The following is a 12,826-nucleotide window of genomic DNA, read 5'->3' as shown; positions in this document are numbered from 1 at the left end:
ATACCTGGTAGTACTATCTGCACCGATCAAACATAGTTAAAGAACGAGGTGAAACAGAGGTCTTATATGTAAGACAAATGTTAGTGTGCCGTAACAAACCAGCCACATGAAATGGATTGTTTCATTAAGTCACTAGTCACACTAATAGCAAAACTCATATTTAAAACTGCTGTGAAAAATATTAAATATGGTTACATATTATTTCAGACTTGGGCAAACGAGAACTTAGTTATAGTTCATTTCACAATATCCTGGCCGAAGCGTATGCAAAGCAGGTCAGAAAGCAAGAGTTACTCAATAGTTATTCTGGAATTCTGCCAAATCTGTGGCATATGACCAAAAGAAACTACTGCACATACAGCAGCCTCCAGATCTTCACCAATGGTGGGAGATTACTAGACATCCCATAATACGTTTACTGGTTCTGTAATAATGAATCCTCAGATTCTGTGCCATCTACTGTGCAGGCAATACTGTTCCAGAGCATTGTCCAAATCCTATGCGGTATCCTTCTCCTTGGCAATAACCTGTCAAGACAGCACAAGAGGACATATTTGAGAAGCTGGTGGAAAATTCTAAGGAAAAGTAGGACAGCTGTTTGTACCAAACATACTTTGGACAAACTATATGAGAATATGTTATCCTACTGTAATTTAATATTATAAGTGAGCTGTACCTGTTATAAGCACAGTGTCTCCATCCTTCAGGAATGTTCTTGTCTGACCATTGCCAACGTCAATAGGCTTAGATCCTCTCCAAGACAGCTCCAGCATCGAGCCAAAGCTTCCTTGGTCCTGTCAAAGTGTGAAAACCAGGAAATGTAATAAAAACTAATTTACAAAATTAGAAACACTATCAATGCACATATCTGAGATTTCCCTTAAAAAGTGGATTGCCACATCCACTTCTATAGAGGGACAATATATTCCCTTACAGTTTAATGCAAGAAGAGCCAAGAACAGTGTTACTAAAGATGATATATGTACTATGATATGAGGAAAATAATTTATACTCCTCCAGAATACTTGTGTTTCCTATACACACAAATTGTTAATAGTAAACACACTACAAACATTTTAAGGTATACAAAAAGAGCAACTAACCTAGAAGATAAAGTTAGACGCAAAGTAAAATGCCTTAAAATCTGCTGAAGCACAATGAAAGGTAATACAACATACTACCAGTTAAATTCTGTATAGTGTTTTATTTTGGGTGACAAGACTTTATTTTAAGGTTTTGTCTATGATTATATCGGGATACTAGAAATACAATATAAAACAAGGAATGTGTATAGTTGCATACAAATATATACCAGTAGAAAGCTCTAGTTCTGGATATAGGTACACATTTAGGACAGGGTCAAATTGAATTTCTGACAAATGCTAAAAATAAATGATACCGGTGTGGTCATACTTACTGGCCCACTTATAGTTCCAGATGCCAAGAGGTCTCCAGGCCGGACATTGCACCCAGTAACCGTGTGATGAGCAAGCTGCTGTTTCATGGTCCAGTACATGTACTGAACGAAAACAAATGGACGTTATATATACGTAAAAATGATTCTCGAAGATTTATTTAACAGGTGGTGAAAGACATAATAATGATACTACTCATTTATAGGTAAAACTTTAAAAAAGTTAGGCAATGTTCGTAGAAGGTATAGTTTGATATTTAGGACTACAGGATATTACGTTGTCAACACTAAATCATTTTAAAAAGCTGAACTCCTGAGTCTTTGTAGTCGTAAGAAAGAAAACAGAGTCACAGAAATCTTTTCAGCATGTACCATCTGGGCTTTATTTGGTGCCGGAATTTCCTATAGTATCGCTATATCCCTCTCCATTTATATCACAACTAAAGCAGGGTTATTTACAAAGAACCATTTCGGTTAAAAAGAGGTTCTAGCATTATAGCAACTGTAATCCAACTGTTGATGAAGTCCCATAACGCTCAAGCAAGTTGTAATTTAACAGCCGCTGGGGTTCATGTTCTCCAAAGCAGAAACTAAAACTGTTGAACCAAATTATCCCTCCATATTTCCAAGTATTTAATTATTTTGTTACTAAAAATTATTAAAAACTTTCCAGGTACTCCGTTTGTGGCAAGAAAGACATTGATCTTCTTTTAAAATCCTGCACAATTGCAAAGAGGTAAGGAAATGGTTTGTTGAATTGGATATCCTCATATCATATATTTCATTACAATTATTAATTAGATCATTTTGCAACGTGAAACAAACTGGAGCAAAAAAAAAAAAAAATGTAGAAATTCCAGAACATACCTTATAGTTGGATCTGCATATTGTCACGGGCTCCTTCATTCCCTCTCCTACTCGACAATCATTACATTGGAAAAATGCAGTAATGCAAATTAGCCATTCATGTATCACGTGAATAAAAACAGATATTCATAAAGGTGAAAGCGGAACTGCTGCCTATCACTTGTGTAACTAGCTTTTCTATTTAATGTTCCATTTTTAAGAATATATGAATATAGATCGGATTATATTTATATAATAATGCTATATATATATATATATATCATAATAATATAATAAATAAAAATAATTTCCATGCAATTTCTTTTTTCTTCCCATTGTCGCTCCGTAAAGACTGCACTGGAGTACTGCCTGCCGTCTGCTTGTGTAGAAAATTGCAACAAATTTATCTTGTTTCTCCCTCTGTTAGAGGCTCGTGTGTAGTTTGCGATGTCACTAGAGACTGATTACTACTGTTCACCTCCACTACTATTATCACAAACATTTTAGGAACAGCACGTATTGCAACTCCTACTGTACTAGGGCCGGATTGGGTATGGCAGAGTGGCCCTGGCGCTTTAAGGCCAGCAGCCACCAAATTATATAACTGCGATTGGTGGCCTGAAATGTGAGCATGGAGCGCAGGACCCACCGGGCATTTGCCGGGTGGGCCAGATGACCACTTAATATTTTTCCTTGACGAAAACCATAGTTATATAGTTTATCAAGATGTAAGAAATAGGGTGAGAGATAGGCTGGAATGTGACAGCTCCTCTGTAAATAAGAAAACTTCTATCACCAAAATGGCAGATGATGTGACATTTTACCACTAAGTGAGATATTGCATCACATATCTCAATAGGATTATGCCACATGTTGCGTTGTACAACTCCTAGCAATATCAACAGAGAATATAACCAACACCAAAAAATTCTCTCCCTAGTGCTTTACTCTACCAGCGTACATCACATTATTCATACATTTAACTCACCTTGGATGCTGACAAACAGCTTGATATCAAATGCGTAGTTACTTTCATCCCGAAGGTAAGGCAGCGGTACTGGGTCCTGTATGCCAAATATTAGAAATATTAGATCAATGGAGAATAAAAAGGTATTTTCTTAAGTATCAGTAGGTGCGTAATGTATAAGGATTCTAAAAGATGTTCTTTAAATATTAGATCTGTGGATATCTGGCGATACCATTTCAGACTGGGGTACCAGATGGCCCCAGCTCTGATACAAAGAAGGCAAATTAATCTCTATATTGGACAGCTTCCCCCACACTATACTCTTTATTCTTTAAATTTAGGGCATTGATCTGGAAGTTTGCAGAATATTTCAATTCTGTGACTTCGTTATACATTATGAAGGGCCAATCACGGTGGCAACAAGGAGATGTTTGCCCTGTATAGTTAAGGTTGGAGACCTCTTAAAAAATAAATAAAAAACCGCACACGTCTTTAACTATGCATTACACAGGGCCATGTCAACCTTTCTTGCAGAAGAAACTCACTGTGGTTAGCGCTTCATAATGCATAGCAAAGTCAGGGATGTGAAACGTTTAACTCTCTTCTAAACTTCCAGTTTAGCGAATCCGTTTTCACCGGTTACGCAGGTCACCCCCTTGAATGATCAAGCCCCCCAGGGTCCTGCTGCACAATGGGCCGGTTAGATGGGAGATCTTTGCTCTCCCCCACCTATTCACGTTTGGAGGCTGTGCCAGCTGGGTATTTGAAGTCATATCCTGGTGCTCCGTTTTTCAAAGGCCTGCAGCACCTTTTATTTTGGGTTAATATGTCACTATAGGTTATTACCAACTTTCACGTACCATTTGGTTCATGTTTACAGAACTGTCATAAAACGTCCCATAGTTTGTCGATCAGTGTTTTGTAAATGTGAACATATTTTTGTATTCTCAACAGTATTACGCAATGTACGGAGACATTATTACATGATTTAATTGCTCTTACCTGAACTGGATTTGGTAGTACAAATGGCATGAGCGCCTCCATCGGAACAACCCAGGGTGAGATAGTGGTTCCAAAATTTTTACTCAGGAAAGGGCCAAGCGGGACATATTCCCATTTCTGAATATCTCTAGCTACGAAGAAAAAAAGGCTGTTGATATATAGCATTATATAAATCAGCTGATTGATTCTAGGACATCAATTTGTCTACAGAGACAGGACTGCTATAGAGTGACAGAATTAGAATGTTACAGCAAAAGGGTAGATACCTTCTGCAATTCCAGGGTTTCAAAATTTTTGTAATTAGTAAAAGTAGAACGGCTTAAAACAAAGTTTTTAATCACAACTGCTATATGTGTTCAAAAATATTAGCAAAACTAATTCTTTTATGATACGTCTTTTTCTACTATTTTGGATGGGGGAACAGAGCCAAGATTCATGTTGAATTAAAATTACATGTGGAACGTCTAACACTATTTTTTGTAGATTGTCCTTTGGAGGGGACATATGCTGCCCTGTCTGTATACATGGATACAGTACATCTTCTAAAACACCTCTCCATTGTTATTATTAAATTATTGGTACTATGCCAACTTATCTTTGCCTTATTTACATACAGGGCCTTTTCCAGTGGTCATTGCACACGGTATACATTAACCCACTGCGTGACCAAAGTACGTTGAGTTTCTCACCACTCCAATCGTTCATCAAGACCATCCCGAAGATGTGTTCATGAGCTTTTTCAATAGGGATGGGGTTTCCTAAACTGTTTCCTGGGCCCACAAAGAAAGCCTGTGGAACAGAGTGTGAGAAATAGAAAAACACACAAACATCAAGGTTGATATAAGGTTGTATATCAAGTTAAATATTCAATAGAACAATGCTGCTGATCACACTGGAATTCTGATAAGATTTACCCAGAGTATGTAGCATATTATTATTATAATTACATACACATTATTATGGGTTTTACATCAGTAAAACAGTGTGATACCTTTATATACATCAGTCACATCTCCTATAAAAGTATAGATGGATTTGGGTCCCAAAGACGGAGTGTCCTGCCTAAAACGGCACTTGGATGGTATGGGATCAGCACGCTTTAATGACGTTGCACCGGAGCTCTAAAATCTAGTCCGAAGCTTGCTTTCATCATGAAGGTACAATAGGTCATCACTGGATTAGGTTCTTGTTTAAAGTATCGTAACTCACCATTTCCAGTTCAATGTCCAGAAGCTTGCTGGCCTCAAATACAGGTGGCTTATCTAATGCAAAAAAAAAAAAAAAAAAAGGGAGAAAAATAAATCAACCTACAAAAAAAGATGATCTGAAAACATGCATGGGGTATCTAAAAAAATAAAAGGGACAATGAATGAAACTGAATACCATCTGTGAATTATTATATATTGTTTTAGTTTCGTTTATAAATCATTCAGATTTATGTCAGCTCAGACATCATGACTCCACCAAAGCAGGGCATTTCAAGTATTTTTTCATTAATTTTCCATGATCCTCTGATGAAGCTTGCATTGCAATCTTTCAGTTGGACATGGTCGCACAAGGTCCTTAATCTGCCAGGACATGCCAGACAATCTGGTTTATGTCTCAACTGTCCTACAAAATGCCTGTAAAGTGCGACTACCAAATTGGGTACTGTGCATCATAACTGGAAACTTCCCATAACTATCTGTATGGATCGACCCCTCTCCTGACCCTTTTAGAAAGGGGAGGTATCAAAAAGAGAGCTGGACTAGGTGTGCATAGTTAGATGGTGAAGGGGTAGGAAGCGGGTGAAATATGGGCAGGATTCGGCAGAGTGGGCATAGCCATAGATGTTAGCCTGTCTGGAGATTAAAGGCACTAACCACGAGCCCTGGGCACCCAATGCTTCACCCATTGCATGCAGATGAAACCTGGTAAGTTCCTAGCCCTCCAATGCATGATAAAAAATGGGAGATGGTGGGCAGAATACTTGATGATATCAATTTACCATCATTTGGTCTAACTTGTCCCTTAGGTCTTCGGATTGGAGTCCCCGAAACGACGACAGATGACGCACGGCCATGATACCCAACCGGGAGATGCAGCCTATGGAAACACAGCCAGGTATGAATACAATTGTATATGGGGGAAAAAACATAAGATTTTAGAAGAAAATTAATGGAAGGTGAAGAGGAAAGTTTTTAAAATAACTGGTACTAACAACGAGTAAAGCAGTTTTATACGTCACCAACGAGGCCACTACTGAACACAACGTCATGAATAAATAAGTAACTTGGACTCACCAGTTGGGCATCAAAGCATTCTCTTTCCCTCTAAACATAATTCCCACGTTGGTAGCGTGATCCCTTGATGAGTAGAAGTCAGTATAATCTCCTGTAGAGCAGATTTTTACCATGAATATTATTGGACTCATATAGATTTATGTGAATAAATATCCATATCGTTCCATGGAACACACTTTTATATGACTAGACAGGCTTGTGGCCTGGGTACAAAAAAAATATTTTAGGGATATCCTAATTTATCGAAAGCTCTTACACATGTTTATGATCCATAAGACAAGGCATTGGCAAACTACATGGAATTTGTAGGAAAAAAAGTTCAGGAATTGTGGACTACTGATATATAAAACGCATTTTCACCATATTTCATTTACTTTAACTGTTTAAGGCAAACTACTACACATGCATTACAGTATCAGAGAATGAAAGTTACCAATATTTGCTGGAAGATGAAGACTTGCTTTGGATTGTGGTACAAATGCCCTGAAAAACAGAGAAGTAATCCTTTAATTCTGACAGCAGGCAGACCTAACAAAAGGCTGTTGTACAGCAATAAAATAAACATTCCACGTATAATCGCCCGTTCCTGTGTTCGGTTAAGGCAAATATTCGTGTACATTTTCCGGGTTAGTTTTTTTTTTTTCTTTTTTTTTTTGTTAGAAGGGGTTAACGAGGTAGCAGTACACAGCAGCTTTGGCGCCAGGATTTTAAAGGTCTGTACAAGTAACTCTATTGGCCTCCTCTGCCATTAACCAATAAAGTGCAGATGGTCTTCATTAATTGCTATCAGATGAGCCCCCTGCTGGCGACCAATAGAGACACTCATACGGACTTAAAATCCTGGCACCAAAACATGGACCTTTAACTCCTGGAACCTCCCAAGGCCAAGTTCCGCTGTCAGGAGTTAAAAGTCATCATGGGCAACTCTATTGGTCGCTCGTACGGACCTTCAACTGCTGACGGCAGAACTTGGCCTTGGGAGGCTCCAGAAGTTAAAGGTCCGTGCGAGCGACCAATAGAGTCGCACTTACAGACTAGGCCTGGGGAGACCATTGGTCTCCCTGCTCCAGGAGTTAAAGGTCTGTACGAGCGACCAATAGAGTCGCTTGCGCAGACCTTTAACTCCCGACGGCGAAACCTGGCCTGGGGAGGTTCCAGGAGTTAAAGGTCCATGCAAGCGACACCATTGGTCATCGGCAGGGAGCTCCTCTGGCAGAAAGAGCTTCTAGAAAGAAAGAAAAAGAAAAAAACCATAAGGGAAGGAAAAAGGTCCAGAGGGATTTGGGTCCCAGGAGGAAGACACTTGGGAGGTATGCGAAAACGTTATGCGTATTGATTATTATTACAGCTGTTTTTTCACCTGTCTCTAAGCTCCTTGTTGTCCCTTAGTAAGGGCTCAGATGCTGCCAACAGCTTCTGGAGAAAATGACGAACCTCTGTCCAGGCATTGTGTCCAAGAGCCATAAAGCTATTAAGGGTTGGCTGCAAAAATAATAATACATATTGGTGAAAATGCAGGGAGAAAGCAACTTCAAAATTTCCAAACAAAACACAGCTTACTACCCGTATTTGAGTTAAAAAAAAAAAAAAAAAAACCAATACAAATTGAATTTTTCTTTAGGAGGAATAAATACATTCATGGAGGAGATCAATATAACATTTTATTACATTTGCATGGGACACTACGGGTACGGTATATATGGGTGTAGCTACCTGCACACAGAATGTCTTAAACTCCGCAGAAGTAACATCAAAAAAAAAATAAAAAATAATAAAATACTGTACCGCATTAAAAACATCTTGATTCCCAGACATGAAAGGACCAGTGAACAAATGTCGGATGACACTCAGATCTAAGATTTGGTCCCCAATGGCCACTCCTATCCTATGTCTTGGCTGCAATAAAAACAAAACAAGATGGGTTTAGTTGCTGTTATATTAATTTGCTTAACTGGCAAGTGACCCAAATCCCACTGCTGGGTGGAGGGTATGAGTGTTCTACAACATAAATAAATACACAATTCTGTACAAAAGACAGAGCAAAAAAAATCTGGATTGAATGGTTTATAACTGTAGACATTTTATCGTTTTATTTAATAAAAATGAATAAAAAAGTTTTCTTCTAAATTAAGCTAATGTGGGGTATATTTGTGTTACTTATTCCCTACATGCTTTAATTTAAATTCCCTACATGCATTGGTTATGAATGAATTGTGATATCCAATGTAAAAAAAAACAAAAAAAACCCACACCAGCTTTAAGGTAATTATACAAAGAAGCAAACATCTCGACCAGGTGGCTAGTAGGCAGTATAACCAAAGGGGATTATTCAATAAAGGGAGGGTTTTTAAACTCATTAAATTGATTTTTAAGATTTAAATAAGAAAGATATAAGAATCACACCCTATCTTGATGAAATGAGGGCATGGAGAGGGCTTTCAAGGTGGGCAATCCCCCCCAAGCTGCTCAGATTTAAAGCCTGTGCCAGCAGCTTTGTAAGTTTTTTTACTCGTAATTCTGCATGTAACCACCAGGGACTTCAGTAACAAGGGCTTCACAAAGATTGTACGCATTGACCAAATCCTTTGTGTTTTTATGCGTTCTCTTTGTGTTTTGGACGGGACTGTGGAGTAGGCATTGGGCATGCTGTCTAGGATGTGCTTTGAGCAGCTTCATTAAAGGGCCACTTGGCTGGAAGTGCCACCTAGGCTGCATGTTGCCAAACCTCCCCTAATGGCAGCAGTCCTCTCAATTTCCTGTTCTCAGGTGATTATTCCTATTCATTTACTTATTTAGTCCCCCCTTTTTTCTAAATCTGATCTCAGAGTGAAGCTAAAGAAGGTGGGTTCAGGACACGCAAGTAATTAACAAGGCAGGTTTTGTGGAACACCGCATGCCAAACCTTATTTTGAGGCTGCATATGTATGGATCTCAAGTTAAAAGCATTCAGCGAGTCAGTGGTCCTACGCCTTGCATTTTATCCTGAATTCTTATCTTCTGGCAGGGTGAACTACACCTCCCCACAATGTTCATCCAGCCTCTAGTAGTATTGTCTAAGAAGCAGTGTTTGTACGTGAATTATTGTCCTTTGTAGTGAACGTTAATTGGAAGGCCTTGTATGGCATCAAAAGGGGTTACCGTTACATATGCTAGCCACAATTTCTATGAACTATCCAGATGGCAGACGACGATATTGATTTTTATTTAAATGTCTACTACTTAAAATATAACTTTGCGGAGGAAAGATCTGGTAGCTGCATACACACCTTTCTTATACAGAATATTTTTTGGCGTATCTCAAAGGCATCTCCTCGTCTAATACTTCCTATTTACAGAAACAGTACAGCTCACAGAATTTTAAAAAATGTCTGCCTTTTATCTAACTTAAAGGATCTGTAAAGCAGAATCACAATCCCCCACCTACTATCCTCGCTGTGAGTGTCCTCGTTCACCAGCAGAGAAGTGATGCTGCATTAAATGATGACCCTGCTTTATATATGTGTTTATGGAGAAAGGATTAGAACGTTTATTTGGAAACTTTATAAACGACCTGGCCCCAAGACTCTAATAATAACCTAATGGCACTTTATGACGCAGAGCTTAATTCTATTAAAAACAACATACAAAGATCTTGAAAAAAGCAGACAAAAAAAAAAAAAAAAAGCCATTCTCCACCTTTTCTTTCAAGTCTTAAGAGTCCTGCTTAATAATAATGACACTTGCGCAGGCTATATTGATCACGAGGCCATGATCATCTAAATGAAGTCACCTGTATTCAAGCAGGGTTTTAACCTTTGACATACTAGTGAGACAGTCGCCTTAGTGACCTACTAGAATGTGAAACACGATATGTTGCTGTAAATATCAAATATCTTCATGCCTAATCCCGCTCTAAAAACAAACATTTACAAAGTTTCCTTTTACCTTTAAGGATTTTCGCCTTGATTTATTTTTTCTTAACCCCCTTTTACATGGACTCCCTTGTCTGCCTAGCCTGCTACTTTATACATAGCTGTCAGTAGGTGGAACTCTCCGGCCTCTGCTGCTCTATACTGCGCTCAAAGCTTTTCTCTCTTATTAGAGGTCATCAGTGCAGGACAGGAACATCTGTAGTAAACACACAGGAGTCTCCCACACACAGGCGCAGCTTCTACATACTTAAAACGTTTAGAAATATAGGGAGGTCTTTTAAACACGGACACACAATGCGGGTTAACACACACACACACACAGTATACTATGCAGATGCTTGCAATACACATTAACCAAAAACACATGTCTGATGCATAAAAAATATTACTGCTTGAAATATACTGTAGCTATACCTATGTTTAGTGCAATACCAACCTCATCCTGGGTGGAAAATACCCCATATGGAAGGTTTTGAATAGGGAAATCGGAATTCTTTTCCACGTGAATGAAGGACATTGTTGCCAGAGGTACAGACAGGCTTGCAGTGAGCGCTCTTGGATTTGGGCAACTCCAGATGTATCTGGGACACATTCAGGCCTCCTGTGCTTCCTATTCACAGACCAATCCAGAGATAGAGAGCATCTCCACCCCCGGGACAAAACTAATCAAAACCAGGGTCAGCATGACTCAGCCTGCTCCTAGGATCAAAGTCCAACCCCCCCCCCCCCAAAAGAATACAATTCTCATTACAGACCCAGATTTATACATATAGCTTATTTAAATGCAGTGTGATAGTTGTGTTGCAAGTACTTTTATTTTAATACAGCTTGAGCGAGAGCCTGCATAGAGCAGGCAGTAGTTTAAATGTTTGGGGTTTTGTTTGTTTGTTTGTTATGCACAGTACAATGCCAAAGTATCCAATAAATAAAAATAATTTCTGGTTCATATGGTACCTTTTCCGGTTTCCTTTTTTTACCTTAACACAGCATTGCAGAAATTAAACATGGTCACCCTTTTGAATAACGGCACTTGAAAACCAAAAATAAGGTAGTAGGTAGGACATAAATGCTATTGGCACGGCACAGTTTTTATGTTTGTAATGTTCTTTGTTAAAAAGGAGATTGTATCACACTCCCAGTCTGTAACTCGCTGTTTTTATGATTAGGCTGAGAACCATCATATTCCAGCCACTAAATGTGGGAGAGTTGTTGCTACTTTATATCAATACAAACTAGAAGGTTAGGTGAAAGATTCGCAGAATTACAAACCTCATTCACAGTAATGCTGAATGCCCAAACCTTCCCCAGAATTTTTTTTTAATCAAGTTAAATTTTGCCGAAGTTTCTCTAGCTGCTCATGTTCCATCTTGTTGTCACAGCCTAGTACTAGACGAGGATGCACCCGTTTTGTGTCACTCTCCATGCAGAGCGGCCACCTTTATCGATGCTTTTGTACTGCCTACACTGCAACCCTAACACACTGCCCCATCCCTCAGGCACTCCCCCTCTACCTACTTCTATGCTCAATATCCACAATATGTGTTGCCCATATACATGTTACCTCTTAATCAGTGTCGGGTCACACTGAACAAGGTTTTGGATGTCTTCCCCCTCCCACCTCACTCCCTGCGAATTCAATCCCATCTTCTTGCATCCTTTACCTGCTCTTTCCAGTGACCTTACATTTACCCTAACCAGTCTATCCAACCTCTCGCTTTCCACTGGCGTGTTCCTATTCCACTTCAAACAAGCTACAATCTCTCCAGTTTATAAGAAACCTTTCCTAGGTTATATATCCCCAATCTACTGTAACTACCAGTCTGTCTCCCTACTCCCCTGGCCTCCAAGCTACTGGGGCTTTAACCACTTTCTTTCCTTTAACTCTCTGCTCCACTGTTTCCGAGACCGTTCTCACCAAAATTAGTGGGGCCCTTTACTCCAATTTCACCATTATCCTGTCTCACTAACATACCTCTCCTCTAGATTGTCTCACTGCCTCCTGGGCTTTCTTGAGGGCATCTCATTACCTGAATGTTAACATCGTCCCTACCCACACTTGCCAATATCCTTATCACTGCTGCAAACACAATTGAGTCATGTGTGCTGCCTTGAAGTTACATATGACTCTGCACTCTTCTTCATCCCTTACCAAATCCTACTGCTTTTAAACTGCAAAGTAGCTCTCAAATGTATCCTTTCCACAGACATTCCCTGCTAGAATAATGCATTCCTTTGTGATATGAGGTCTATGAGTCCCCATCAACTTGCTCTCTGTCTCTCCTGCCTATCACTACTTCAGTCTATTCTCCTCTGCCAGACTGGTTTTCTTATACCCTTCCACTGCTGGCCAGATGCTAGTCCCTGGCTCCTCATATCCTTTATGATTCAACTGCTGGTCCTTTCT

At 39.3% G+C, this 12,826-nt stretch overlaps 1 protein-coding gene across 1 annotated transcript; it reads right to left on the bottom strand.

The window, feature by feature from the left end:
- Positions 1-456: 456 nt before the first annotated feature.
- LOC149300124 (fumarylacetoacetase-like) lies at positions 457-10,939 on the bottom strand. Its single transcript, XM_089485759.1, has 14 exons — positions 10,859-10,939; positions 8,297-8,407; positions 7,872-7,993; positions 6,945-6,994; positions 6,512-6,602; positions 6,217-6,314; positions 5,439-5,491; positions 4,919-5,018; positions 4,230-4,360; positions 3,249-3,324; positions 2,282-2,328; positions 1,418-1,519; positions 677-794; positions 457-527 (listed from the first exon to the last, which is right to left on the bottom strand). The coding sequence occupies exons 1-14, from the start codon at positions 10,937-10,939 to the stop codon at positions 457-459; spliced, it is 1,251 nt and encodes a 416-aa protein (XP_089341885.1).
- Between the last annotated feature and the right edge of the window lie 1,887 nt (positions 10,940-12,826).

The sequence above is a fragment of the Sceloporus occidentalis genome, unplaced genomic scaffold (assembly GCF_023333645.1).
Source record: "Sceloporus occidentalis isolate IW3139 unplaced genomic scaffold, rSceOcc1.0.p SCAF_26, whole genome shotgun sequence".
In the NCBI taxonomy this organism is placed as follows: Eukaryota; Metazoa; Chordata; class Lepidosauria; order Squamata; family Phrynosomatidae; genus Sceloporus; species Sceloporus occidentalis.
Note: the sequence above shows the minus strand (reverse complement) of the source record. Positions and strands in the feature narration are given on the sequence as shown.

What these genes read in the sequence shown, in the direction of transcription:
- LOC149300124 (XM_089485759.1), bottom strand. Translation starts at nt 10,939, where the DNA reads ATGTCCTTCATTCACGTGGAAAAGAATTCCGATTTCCCTATTCAAAAC. An exon ending in AACAAGGAGCTTAGAGACAG is followed by an intron (nt 6,995 to 7,871) that starts GTGAAAAAACAG and finishes TCTGTTTTTCAG; the next exon opens with GGCATTTGTACCACAATCCA. An exon ending in TGGACATTGAACTGGAAATG is followed by an intron (nt 5,019 to 5,438) that starts GTGAGTTACGAT and finishes TCTGTTCCACAG; the next exon opens with GCTTTCTTTGTGGGCCCAGG.